This window comes from Ambystoma mexicanum, chromosome 13, assembly GCF_040938575.1.
Source record: "Ambystoma mexicanum isolate Mex_15411 chromosome 13, UKY_AmexF1_1, whole genome shotgun sequence".
Taxonomy (NCBI): domain Eukaryota; kingdom Metazoa; phylum Chordata; class Amphibia; order Caudata; family Ambystomatidae; genus Ambystoma; species Ambystoma mexicanum.
Genome location: NC_090938.1, coordinates 73,925,608 through 73,938,995, shown reverse-complemented (window position 1 = coordinate 73,938,995; position 13,388 = coordinate 73,925,608). Strand labels below are relative to the sequence as shown.

Genomic DNA, 13,388 nt, shown 5'->3' with positions numbered 1-13,388 from the left:
TCGTAATTACTCCTGAAGAGAGAGACTGTTCCATTTACAAAAAGTTGCTGATAATAGCCCTGGCTTAATACTCACTTACTTTCCTCTTTTCCAGGAGTATGACAGGAGTAAGTCAGAGCCACTCCTAAAAGCAAAGCCAGCACACAGTGACAGTTTTTTCAAAACTAAAATTACCAACAGCACAACAAAGCTCTCTTGCACGTTTGCCCTCGCCCCCGCCCCCCTCGACCCCTCCAGCCCTCCTTCCTTTTTCAGATCCGCCAGAGTTCCTGGAGCCCATGACAATGGCAGCAGTGCACAATATCAATCACAATACCATAACATAATAACACAACTCCTGGAAGCTCCTATGTGAATCAAATAGTCTCCCTCAGGAGTAAGGCAGGAGTAAGTCAGTGGTACTACCAAGAACATCCTGGTGAACCTGCCTTGTTGTGTATTTTTAGCCCAAGAAGCAAGAAAGTGTTGGGGTGTACACATATCACCAGTGGTTTGTGTCAGGGGTTTTGCAGGATGCTCTAAAACCATGTAGGTGAACAGGAAACGCATACTCGATTGTGATTTGCACAGAAAGCAACTACTACTTAGAAAGTCTAAATGTACTTTTCAATCAAATCTATTGTGTGTTTACAGAGAACCCAGGGGCTGGCAAGAATGGGTAAGTGTGTCTAATTCCATTCTTGGCGTTCATGTTTGATAACTGGTTATGCTCACTGCAACCTTTGCAAACACATGCATCTAGCACTGAAATAGAATGTGGAATGTTGTGTGTTCGATCCTTTATCCATGTCTATGTGCAAGCATGTGTGTGTCTTTGACGGTGTGTTTCTGTGATTGTGTATGCCTGGGTGTGTGCAGGCGAACGATCACTCCACTGTAAGTGTGTGTCTGCATGCATGTGTGTGTGGGTGTGTGTGTGTGTGCAGGCGTATGGTCACTCCTTTGTAAGTGTGTGGGTGTCTGCGTGCATTTGTGTGTGTGGGTGTGTTTCTGTGATTGTGTGTGTAGGGGTTTAATCAGTCCTTTGTAAGTGTGTCTGTTTGCGTGCATGTGTGTGCGTCTGTAGGTGCGTGTGCAGGTGTGCAATCCTTCCTGTGGACGCGCGCGCGCGCATGTGCATGTGTGTGCATGCTATCCACAGTTGCATGAAAGTTCCATGAGTGGCAACCATTCCTTTGAGAACAGATGATGCGGTGGGCGGGCCTCTGTGATTCTTTGGCTTGCCAAAGTCCTTCTGCAACATGTCTGTCTCTTGCATACTGCAGCCATCCTACATATCTCATTCCTACAGCAACTTCAAAAGTCTCCTTCCTACTTGAACGTACATGTTATGCCCCACCTGCAACTTATCTGTCTCACTCACACTGCAACTTCCCCCTCTCACTTCAACTACAACTTACCCAAGGAAAGGAGTCCATTGTTCTTTATTGTTTATGTCTGGATCTGTCTATTCTTTCCAGTTGAGTCAACAATGCCCAGTGTTAACGGTTAGTGTGTATTTGTTAAAGTTGTCGCTGAATCTGTGTAATGAAATTGTATTTTGGGGTTCGGTGGCCCGAATGGAGGGGGGAATTATGCGTCTTCAGAGTCTGGCCACTCCTTTTCCACCTCACCACTCCTTTGAAGATGGGCATTCATCTGGAGAGAACAGAAGGCGTGTTCTTGGTGTTCATGATACTCCTGAATGGGTGCCTACCCATAGAGCAGTTCATTTGTTTATTTGGCCATGTTCTTTCTCGGTAGAGGGGCTCCCAGACCTTTGTCTAAATATCTCATCAGAAGTGGTAGTTCTCAGAATGTATCAATCGCCAGAGTTTCTCCCATGGCTTCCTTTGGTTGGTTACCACTTTTGGTGGGTTCGTGGAGAGCCGAGCTTTGTTTTGATAGGATGCTGGTAGTAACTCTCATTCCAGGTAGGACCTGTGCATAGGAGAGTGTGTGTCTATCTGAAGACCAAAAGTTCTGTTATGTGATCGGTTTCCCTACCTTTTTGATTAATCATTGAGTGAAATTGCCTCTGATCGTCTCATGGGAACACTGTATGTTTTTCAAACCCCCTCCCCTCACTGATGTGGAATCTGTGGTATAATCCGGTCAAAGGATCGAATGCAAAAGGATCGATTGCAATAGGGTCAATAGGACCTAAAAGAAAAGGGTCGAATTTTTTTTTTTAATGTACATTTTCTTTTGGGTTTCCGTATAGGAAAAAAAGTGATTTTCGGTCCTTTTGATTCAATCCTTTGACCTACAACCATATATTTGTGAACAACTCCAGCTCTACCATGCCAATAAGGTCAAGCCGGCAAACAATGGGCCTCTTTTCATAGAACGGCCTTGATCTCACCGCATTTCACTGAGCCTAGCTCTTGCGTATGGTGGTCACAAGTGTCTAGGCTCAGATTGTCCCCAACTGGGTCCTAAACTCAGTGCAACATTGCTCCGAATTGTTCCTCTTGGAGGATGTTCATGCTGTTGATGGAGAAGCCGAAGGTGTTCTACACTGAAGACTAAGCATTATTCTGTTATGTCGATCATTGATTGAGCTGTGTAGTCCTTGCACAACTGAACAGTTATTGTTATTTAGTAATGGTTGTCCACCAGGCTAGGCTTTCCTGGTTTGGGTTTTTCTTTTCATACTCTACCTGGATCCCCGTCTCATGTGGGCTCCTACCATTTGTGTCACACTGCCTATTAAATCCAGGTGCCCCGCTTAATATTGCTCAATCTTATACTTCTTTGTGTTATCAACCGGGGTGAAATCAATGTCTTAAGAGCCAGGTTTCTCCTGGGTGATCCTTTGCAACACCAAGATCTGGTAAAACCACATACTCTTCTCTGTCGCCACTCTCTCAAAGATAGTCCATAATTAATGGACCAACAAGCATCTATACTAATACAAGCATATAGCCCTGCCTTACTCCCCCTCCCCTTCCCCGCTCCCCTCTCTCATACTTCACACTTGCCCGTGCTATTCTGCCCAGCAGACTAACGTCGGGTGACCCCCCCGGCGGTTGCACAATACCACTCGGACAAGGATTCAGTGCATAGTAACATAATCTAGCACAATGTCACTGGGTAATCTGCTCTGCTGGCAGCTTCCGTAAGCAGCTGAGATACCGCTGTGGATCCTTGACTGGGGATGCATGACCCATAATGTCAGCCACTGACATACGTTCAAGGGATGGCAGAGATGGGCAGCAGGCGGCAAAGCACTAGAACATCCCTCCATGCCACCAATGGCCCGTGAGTGGGTCACGGTACCCCTTCTAACTAGCCAATCCAAGTCAAAACCTCTGTACTGCGTGGAAGTGTTCCACACAATGGCCATCATTCTGAGGTTGGTGCTAGTCATGGCGCTACTAGCGCCATGACTAGCACCAATACCGGTACCACCACCGACTTGGTGGTATGGGGATTTACCGGTCTATTCCGACCTTTGCAAGACCGGTAAGTCCCCACTTGAAAAGTCATTCCCCATTCCCATTTGAACCCCCATAGGGCTCAATGGGAAGGGGGAAGGCGTCAATACGGTAGCGCAAATTGTGGTACCGTTATTGACCCCGGTATCCCTTAACGGGTCCCGCCCATAACGCCTGGTAAAACCAGGCGTTAAGGGAGGGACCCGCTAAGGGACCTCAGAATAGGGCGCAAAGGGATTACCGGCACCGGTGTCATTACCGGTGCCCGGTATCCCTTTGCACCCAGGTCGTAATGACCCCCAATATGTGAAGCGCACATTGGGGGCTGAATTGGTGCTATCAATGTGTTAATAGTCTCACCAACAAGACACCTGTATTCTCTTCGACCAAGATTAGTTCTTGCATGAAATAATCAACTTCCGTATTCAATTCCTCCGACAAGATTTAGTGCTGCGACTATTATTAATCATGAGTGCAACTCTTTAATCATAAAAAATCGTTTTTAATTTAAAAAAAATCAAACAATGTCAAAAAGATCCTGGGGGATTCCTGCAAATTCTCATAAAGTATCTAATTTTTCATAATAAAAATGAAAAGCTGAGGATATTCCTAGATATACTCTTCCATATAGAGGCATCCTTTCAGCACTGCATGTTGATGGAAGATAGCCGACGGCACGGCCCCCCACCCGCAAGCATCTGCTATCATGCACCACTCTCAAGGACGCATCACACAGAACCTCTGCCACTAGAATGCAGCTATCCCCCACGACAGAAATTCGGTCCTGCACTTGTATACACTCCAGACAACCTCAAAGCACCCATCCATATGCCAGCTCGATATGGGTAGCTAGGAGGTACTTGGCCACCACCACCCACCTTTGCATGGGCTAAAATACACACGCATTCTAAACACCTTTGATACATTTCCCATACCTTCAACTTTGGTCCCCCTGGGACATGCAACGCTTTGAGGCAATAGCAATGGGAAAAGAGCTATACATTTGACAAATTACATTACATTACAACCCCCATTTCTTGAGTCCATAGGAGCCCGTAGGGGGTATTGGTGGCTTTATCGTGAGTGCTAATACCGCACAATAAATCTGCAGATTTATGGAGGGAAAGTGAAGGTATGCCTCCAGCATTTTGCTACAAGGCAATCCTCCACTTTACCGCTAAACTCGGAATTGAGCTGTGACGTTAAAGTGGCAGTATTTCCGTTACCGCCCGATTAATTGGTGGTGACGCAGCTGCCACCACTTTTCTACTGCACTTTTCTACTGCCCCTCTGAACTAGCAATGATGCCCATCACATCAAGACCAAAAACAGGTAGACTCTGTTCCTTGTCCACGGGCAGGTGCAGAGTAGAACTCGACACTTCAATTGGTTAAAAATGGCCTATTTCTTGTGGAGTGATTATCTAGGAAAGTTGATTATTTCAACTGCAGAACTAATGTCCGCTATTCCCCATACTGTTAAATGTGTGTTATGCACTTGCTCTGCATGTGCAGACTATTATCGTATCAGATTTTCAAGGGCTCTGAGCGACTGTTGTATTTTCCCTGTGTTCCCACCCTCCTTGAGCGCTTTGAAACGCTTGTGTATAGGCGCTATATAACTAAACAAAACCATACTATACCATGTAGTGTAAAAACACCTAGGCCTCTTTTTTAGTGATATAAGGAACACACTGCTAAAACGAAACAGTCTTCATTGTGCTGTTTATATATGGTTTATAATTACCTGAGTGTTGAGTCTGTGGGTTACCTGTGATATCGTGGGTGAAAGCATCGAGTGTGACACCATGAGACTAATTCATGGATTATTTGCGCAGAAAAAAAACGGGATTTGTGCGCCATTCTGCCCGCAAATCTCTGTTTAATAAATGGGTATTTGCGGCCAGAATGGCACACAAATCCCGTTTTTTTCGGCGCAAATAATCCATGAATGACCCCCCCATTTTTTTTTAAGGAACTAAACACCCTTCCCAACATATTATAGGACTGGTGGAATTATATAAACACACTCCAGTCCTAGAATATTTGGGGAAAGTGTTGGATAGTGCCTTCAAAAAAAATATCGAGTCACCCTCGATGTTTTCACCAGCGATAAAATCATTGGATACCGTTCTGTGTACCTGCCACGGCATATTACATGACTGGTCTATGCCTGTCAACTCCAAGCTGGTCCATTACCCTGGCCTGCCAAGAAATTACAGCCAATTGTTTAGTTTTTCATATCCCTAATTTTTCAAGGTAACCGTTTTCTTCATAGCAATTTTACCTTTGCTATAAAGCGTTTTCTTATTTCTTATAAAGGGGTGGGTCCCTCATATTCCTTCCCTGTCCTGGCCACCCCCTTTCCCTATTTGTCTCGTTCCTGCATTCACCTCCCCCATCTATCTATCTATCCATCTATCTATCTATCTATCTATCTATCTATCTATCTATCTATCTATCTATCTATCTATCTATCTATCTATATGTCTATCTATCTATCTATCTATCTACCTGTTGACATGACAATAACATTTTCAGACCAAACAGTTCACTATATAACTGTGGAACTGAACCCAATGCGGGTCCATCTAACCCAACTATTCCACTATCCTGTGCGTTAGCATCCTACGGCAGTGGAGAGTGTTGGATGAGTGATGCTGAGGGGGAAAGTTGGGTGATTGAGAGTGAACTGGATAGTCCTGTAGAGGAGAGGAGAGGGGTGTAGATACAACAACCCCAGCTGGGTTGGGGAACCCTTTCATAGGATAACACGATGCGCGCGCGCGCGCGCGCACACACTGATGACCGTACGCGATGAGTGCAGTTAATGTCTGCTCTTTTCTTTCCTAGTCATGGTGGTGGTACGCAGACCCCGATATATTACATTTTGATTCCACTGCTGTGCCTTGCAGTCCTAATTCTTGTGGTGGCCGTGACGGTAGGACGAAACCTAAGAAGGAAGAACACAATCGGTGAGTACTGAGAAAACCCAGACGTAGTGCGTGGGTGAGGGTATAAGTAAGCAAGTAGATGAGATCGTCTAACTTCTAGGTGGATTTAGTGCATGTCAAATAGAAGAGTAGATACCCCCGCCAAAAAAGAGCAACCATACATTGACGCTGTTACACTATTGAAGGAGTGTCTTAGAAAGTGGGCCGCCCTATCAGAGAAAGGTCACTTGTCCATGTGAGAAACAAGGAACTGTAGGAAGACTCCCCATAGCCGATCCCTGAGGATGTGCGTGCGGACCAAGGATTCCGAAACAAAACAGATTCAGAGAGATCGGCAAAGAAAAGACAACATCACTAACTGCAACAAGGAAGTCTTTAGGGTGAAGGTGAACCTTGGACCTAGTTTCCTTAAGCTGCGGGCAGTCAACTCAAAGGCCCTCATAGACAACTTAACACATGTATCATTGATTGGGCAATGACATCACATGGTTATATTTTCAGCAAATATCATTTTTTTGGCGAATATCTGCAAGTGTGCCGAATTTTTTATGAGCAGGTAGAGGACCATGGGGGCACCCGAGCGGTGCTGAAGGAAGACGTCCTTATGTACAGAACATGTGCTCTTCTGATGCGGCCCCCAAAGGATGGGCACTTGGGCTGGGTGGTGAAGGGGACCAGCTCGCAACAGTCTATGGGGTAACAGGCAAGTTGCTGGGAGACCAGCCAAACAAGGCATTGTTGGCTAGTTGACTTGGCAGATCTGATCATTTGTAGCCTTTTTAGCCAAATGTTGCTGGTCCACCAACCCTAACTGTCTCCAAGCAAGTGCCCTCCTCTCCCCCCCACCCGCCCCCCAGGTTCACCACAGACTCTCCTGAGTGATCACAAATTATGATTTGCAAATGCTGGACACATTTCTATCACAGTGTTATTTGTCCCCTGGCAATGTTTTAATGCCCAAAGTCTGACCTTGGCCCAGACTAAGTTGATCACCCAAAAGATGTTTTTTTTGTTTTTGTTGTCCAAGTCTTACTGTGGTGCATGTTCAGTTAACCATTCAACGACTAGGCACATGACTCCTGGATACAAACATTGCAGGTCTGGCTGGGAGGATAGCTCAGGGGCAACACCCTTGTCTTGGAAAATAAAACTGATAGTGCTCGGAACAGGGTGGGCAGGCACCTAATCAATCCGACTGTGCATTTCCCAGACAATGGGGAAGGCGCCAGGTCTCTGTTTTGGCTTGGGTCAGACGCTCAGGCTAGGGTCGCACGAGGAGATGGGCGGTGTATAATGTGTGCACTGGCCTGGGCCCAGAAACTACCCACCCACCGAAAACAAAGGTCACTTCCGCGTGATGGTTTCACAAAAGGCTTTTTGCGAAACCAGGCCCAGACTGGCCGGAAACGCAGCACACTGTCAAATTGAGGAAGCGGTCGGAGGCGTTCAGGAACTTCCCCAAAGATGATGACGTGTTTTGGGGTTAGATTCCTCGAGACTTGTAGGGGCAAGGGGGCCGTTCCTGCCCACTCCGTGGGGTGCTTGATGAGACACATGAGGGCATTATGAGTTCACTTTCGGCCACCTCTGCCACAGGTTGCTGCTTTTTCCCACGTAGTCTCCAGCTCAAGGATTCTCTGGCGCTGATTCACAAAAGGAAGGCAGCACTGGGGGCCACTTTACCTGTGCAATTTGCACACGAGGCACACAATTCTAGTGCACAGAAGTGAGCAGACGTGCAAACTGCTCAGATTGCCCTGATCCTTTGTTTATCGGCCTTAGGGGTTCTATTGAGCTCTGGATAATAGTAAAATAACAGATTCCATGAGGGGGTGGGAGGGGGGCTGCAAGCTCTGACAGCTGTGCCTGTCCTGCCCTATCATCTTTCCTATGCTAATAAAATGAGCAGCATTGAAATGTATAATTTCAAAGGCTAGATGTTTCTTATCCCAGCAGTGCTTTGGAAAGGCTGGCAGGGATGAGGTCGAGCATGTTGCATGTTCTGTGTCATCCCTTTGGTGCAATTGAGGAGGGCAATATTAAATGGGGGGATTAATTACTGATAGAGGGTACTTACAAGGGTCTGGTTGGGCTGGGGCAGAATTGGCATAGTTGTGACTGTACCTGCTTCCAAAGTTGCAATCCGACCCCAGGAGAATAACACCAGGCAAATTATTTGGATAATAACAAAACAATGTTTCATTTATTTGAAAAATAAATCATTCAGTGCTATCAGCTTTGCATAGTTAGAACATGCAACTTTGACGTGCTGAATGATATATTAGAAAGAATTATAGCAATGTTGGTCTTTGATTTTCTGAGGCCACCTGGACCAGGCCCACCACCATGGCCCATGTGGTGACCCTCCACCATGGCCCATGTGGTGACCCTCCACCAGGACCCATGTGGTGACCCTCCACCAGTCCCATGTGGTGACCCTCCACCAGTCCCATGTGGTGACCCGCCACCATGGCCCATGTGGTGACCCTCCACCAGGGCCCATATGGTGACCCTCCACCAGGGCCCATCTGGTGACCCGCCACCATGGCCCATCTGGTGACCCACCACCATGGCCCATCTGGTGACCCACCACCATGGCCCATGTGCTGACCTGCCACCATGGCCCATCTGGTGACCCGCCACCATGGCCCATCTGGTGACCCACCTCCATGGCCCATGTGGTGACCAGCCACCATGGCCCATCTGGTGACCCGCCACCATGGCCCATCTGGTGACCCACCATTTGTAAGACTCATTCCTGCGGGGTCCAGACTCAGCACAAGAGCAGTGGCGCTAAATATACAACCAGGGGAGCAAGGAGCGCTGGGCCTCATTCCAGGTTTGGGCATGCAGTAGAAATTGCCAGAAAAGTGGCACTAATTCAGATACTGCCAATTTTCCACCAATTTTCTGCACTGCTAAATTATAAATGTAGTGGTAAAGTGGAGGTGATACCTCCAGTTCTTGGAAGCAGGCTTCTGCCCCTCTTTACTCACGAAAACCCGAGTAATTACCGTGAGATGAATTACCGCCCACAATAGCTCTTCCAAATCCCTGAAACAGTCATATAGACCACATGAGTGGAGACTAGCATCGCTCTTACCCCGTCATAATCCTGCAGTAAATAAATCCACCAGGCCACGTGGGGATAAACCCACCGGACCACGTGGGGTTAAATCCACCAGACCATGTGGGGATAAATCTACTGGACCACGTAGGGATAAATCCACCGGGCCACGTGGGGATAAATCCACTGAACCAGGCAGGGATAAATCCACCAGACCACATGCGTATAAATCCACCGAACCATGTGGGCATAAATCCACCGGACCACATGGGGATAAATCCACCAGACCGCATGGGGATAAATCCACCAGGCCACGTGGGGATAAATCCACCGAACCAGGCAGGGACAAATCCACCAGACCACATGGGGATAAATCCACCGAACCATGTGGGGATAAATCCACTGGACCACGTGGGGATCAATCCACCAGACCACATGGGGATAAATCCACCGGAACATGTGGGGATAAATCCACCAAACCACATGGGGATAAATCCACCGGACCACGTTGGGATAAATCCACCGGACCACGTTGGGATAAATCCACCAGACCATTTGGCAGAAAATCCACCGCACCACATGGGGATAAATCCACCAGACCATTTGGCAGTAAATCCACCGCGCCACATGGGGATAAATCCACCAGACCACATGGGGTTAAATCCACAGGACCATTTGCCGATAAATCCACCGGACAATGTGGGGATAATGGTAAACCTACTTGCCAGTATATTTTCAGAAATACAATGAAACACGTAATGAGGTACATTGACTCCCTAGTTCTCTGCACCTGCTGACGTTAAAGAGCAGCCTCTCCGTCCTCAGCTTGCAATGAAGCCGACATAGGGGAATTAATTCTGTAGTGTTTTGCATATTTCCCTGGCCACGCGTTTAGACAACATTTATTAGGGGCTGCCTGTGCAGAGATGCCCACATCTGCTAATAGCAAAAGCTTATTGGTTATAGCGTCCTCTAGATTTGAATGTACGACCGAGCCAAGGTAATTCTGGAATCGTAGAGGCAATTTCAACCTCCGCATTTATGCAGTGTGAACAAGCTGACAGCGCTCCCTTGCAGACTTGGTTTAGGTCTATTTTATAGCACGGATACATGGTCTTGCAATTCTGCCTAGGGTATTGTCTGGGTTGATCAGGCCCAGTAGGATTTAAGTCCAATTTTCATACGATCCTGCCCGCCACATTCCACTCCTAGTGAACCGTCATTATGTCCAGCGTTGCTTCTCTGTAGAGGGTGGTCTCAAGAAAGTCCTCTACGACAACGCGACACACACATGTTTTCATAATCAAAACCACCGTTTGGGTGTCCATCCCGATTCCCAAAAGGGCATGTAGAAAGATATTTTACAGGTCCTCTAGCACTTGCCTCAACCGCCCCAGAGCTGAACCCTATAACGTGCCTCCACCAGCACCTTGGAGAAGTTGGAGAAGCTGGACCTTCAAGCTTCTCTTCCTTTCCTTGCACCAGCCTTGCACCAGCACCTTGGAGAAGCTGGACCTTCAGGCCTCTCTTCCTTTCCTTGCACCAGCACCTTGGAGAAGCTGGACCTTCAGGCTTCTCTTCCTTTCCTTGCACTAGCACCTTGGAGAAGCTGGACCTTCAGGCTTCTCTTCCTTTCCTTACACCAGCACCTCGGGAAGCTGGACCTTCAAGCTTCTCTTCCTTTCCTTGCACCAGCACCTCGGGGAAGCTGGACCTTCAAGCTTCTCATCCTTTCCTTGCACTAGCACCACGGGGAAGCTGGACCTTCAGGCTTCTCTTCCTTTCCTTGCACCAGCACCACGAGGAAGCTGGACCTTCAAGCTTCTCTTCCTTTCCGTGCACCAGCACCTCGGAGAAGCTGGACCTTCGAGCTTCTCTTCCTTTCCTTGGACGAGCACCTCAGAGAAGCTGGACCTTCAAGCTTCTCTTCCATTCCTTGCACCAGCACCTCTCAGAAGCTGGACCTTCAATCTTCTCTTCCTTTCCTTGCACCAGCACCTCGGAGAAGCTGGACCTTCAAGCTTCTCTTCCTTTCCTTGGACCAGCACCTCAGAGAAGCTGGACCTTCAAGCTTCTCTTCCTTTCCTTGCACCAGCACCTCTCAGAAGCTGGACCTTCAAGCTTCTCTTCCTTTCCTTGGACCAGCACCACAGAGAAGCTGGACCTTCAAGCTTCTCTTCCTTTCCTTGCACCACCAGTAACCGGGTCATGCCGAGTTTGGCGGACCTGGTAATTGCCCATTCATGGGTGCCGTTATGGCCGGCCTCCCGATCCCCATTCTGCCCCACAGGGCATGGTTGCACCGGCACCGTTTATAACGGTGCCGGTGCAATCATGAGTTCGGCTCGCGGGTGCCGGTTTGCACGCCTGGTCAGACCAGGCGTGTAGTCCGGCACCCGCAAGCAGAACTCGTAGTGTGGTGTAGAGGTAACAACAGCGCCGTTAGCACTACCGGCGCCGTTGTTGCCTTTCCGCCACACTCATAATGAGGCCCACTGATTGGACGCCTCTTCCCAAGAAGGACCATACTATATGGCACTCATAGGATGCGGATGACAGGATCCTTGCGCTTTGGATAGTCTAATCCCTGGATTTCACCAGCACACAAAATACCTTTTGGGGCTTCAATACCCACATCAACACATTTCCCCTATAGCTGCCTTAACCCCCCTTATTAAGTTATTAATGCAACAGCCACAATCCTTCACTTCTTGACCTCGGACAAAGCCCACGACCCGGAATAATACGTGGGTAAACATTGCCCACAAATCTTTGGAAGTTGGGGCCGAACCATGTCGCAATCTAGGAAAGATCTTTTAGGGGAGCTTTGAACCCCCTCTCCATTCCGGCACCCCTGTGGTGTCACATGTGAGTCACTTCAGTCACAGGTATGGTGATAAGTGGAACGTTCTGTGGCACTGCAAGTCCCAACCCGATTAACATCTAAAACAGTCTCTACGCCCTCAAAAAGCTCCGCAGGTGAGGACTGACTGCCATACAATCAATTCTCTGATTTCTCGACCATTCTCTTCTATTTCCCCACATCTGGAAAATTGGGGAGTGTAAGCACTCCCAGGCTGGGGAAAAGCCCCTTTCTTAGTATTTGAGGACATAGCACGAAGGAATATAAGCCCTGCGCCCGCCCATGTTGACCAGTAGCTTCAGAAAGTGCCACAAAATATCAGAAAACTGAGAGATAGTTGTGGATACTCGCTCCACTCAACAAATGACTATGGTCAAATTTGTTTTGCCTAAGCTCAAAAGCACAGTGTCCATCACTCGGACAAGCACATACTGAGAGTAAGGTGCACCCCCACATCGCACACGTTGGGGCCACCAAAATGCTGCTTCTACATGCCTGGCAGGGTCTAGGGCAGTCGTCTGGAATCTTTGGCTCTCCAGTAGTTTTGGACCAGGGCTTCCATCAGCCACAGCCAGCAAAATAAATGGGGTAGGATCATGGGAGTTGTAGTCCAAAACATCTGGATAGCTGCAGGCTGCAGACCCTTAGCCTAGTGTATGTGAAGGCAGAACTGCATCTCTGAGTTCATCGAAAGTGTGGGCACCATACATAGAGGGTTAACACCACCATAACATGATACATATGTGACGTGTGTGTGTGTGTGTGTGTGTGTGTGTGTGTGTATATATATATATATATATATAGGGGCATCTTCCGCGTTTTGAGAGTTAGAAGCAGCACTCTGCAGTTATGAACTACAGAGCCTGTGCCCGGGAGTACTGGTGCCCACCCTTCCCACACAAATGCACCACTGCACCTCTGTCCTACGGTCAGCACTGCCTGTTATTCAAGTACAGACCGGAACCCACACAAGCCTCTAATCTTCCCCGCTGCCCAGACTGATATGCCAGAACCTATAGTCATCAGGCTCTGCTGATGCACCTCAATCCTGTTTCCTAGAGCATCCCCTGCTAGTCCAATATTGTC

General features: G+C 47.9%; 1 protein-coding gene across 2 annotated transcripts in view; it reads left to right on the top strand.

The window, feature by feature from the left end:
• Positions 1-13,388, top strand: part of LOC138520888 (transmembrane domain-containing protein TMIGD3-like) — a 66,793-nt gene that overhangs the window by 39,421 nt on the left and 13,984 nt on the right. For both annotated transcript variants that reach the window (XM_069633301.1, XM_069633300.1), the window contains 2 exons: positions 634-658; positions 6,272-6,393. In XM_069633301.1, coding sequence (XP_069489402.1) covers positions 634-658; positions 6,272-6,393 — 147 coding nt within the window. The remainder of the gene's footprint in view (positions 1-633; positions 659-6,271; positions 6,394-13,388) is intronic.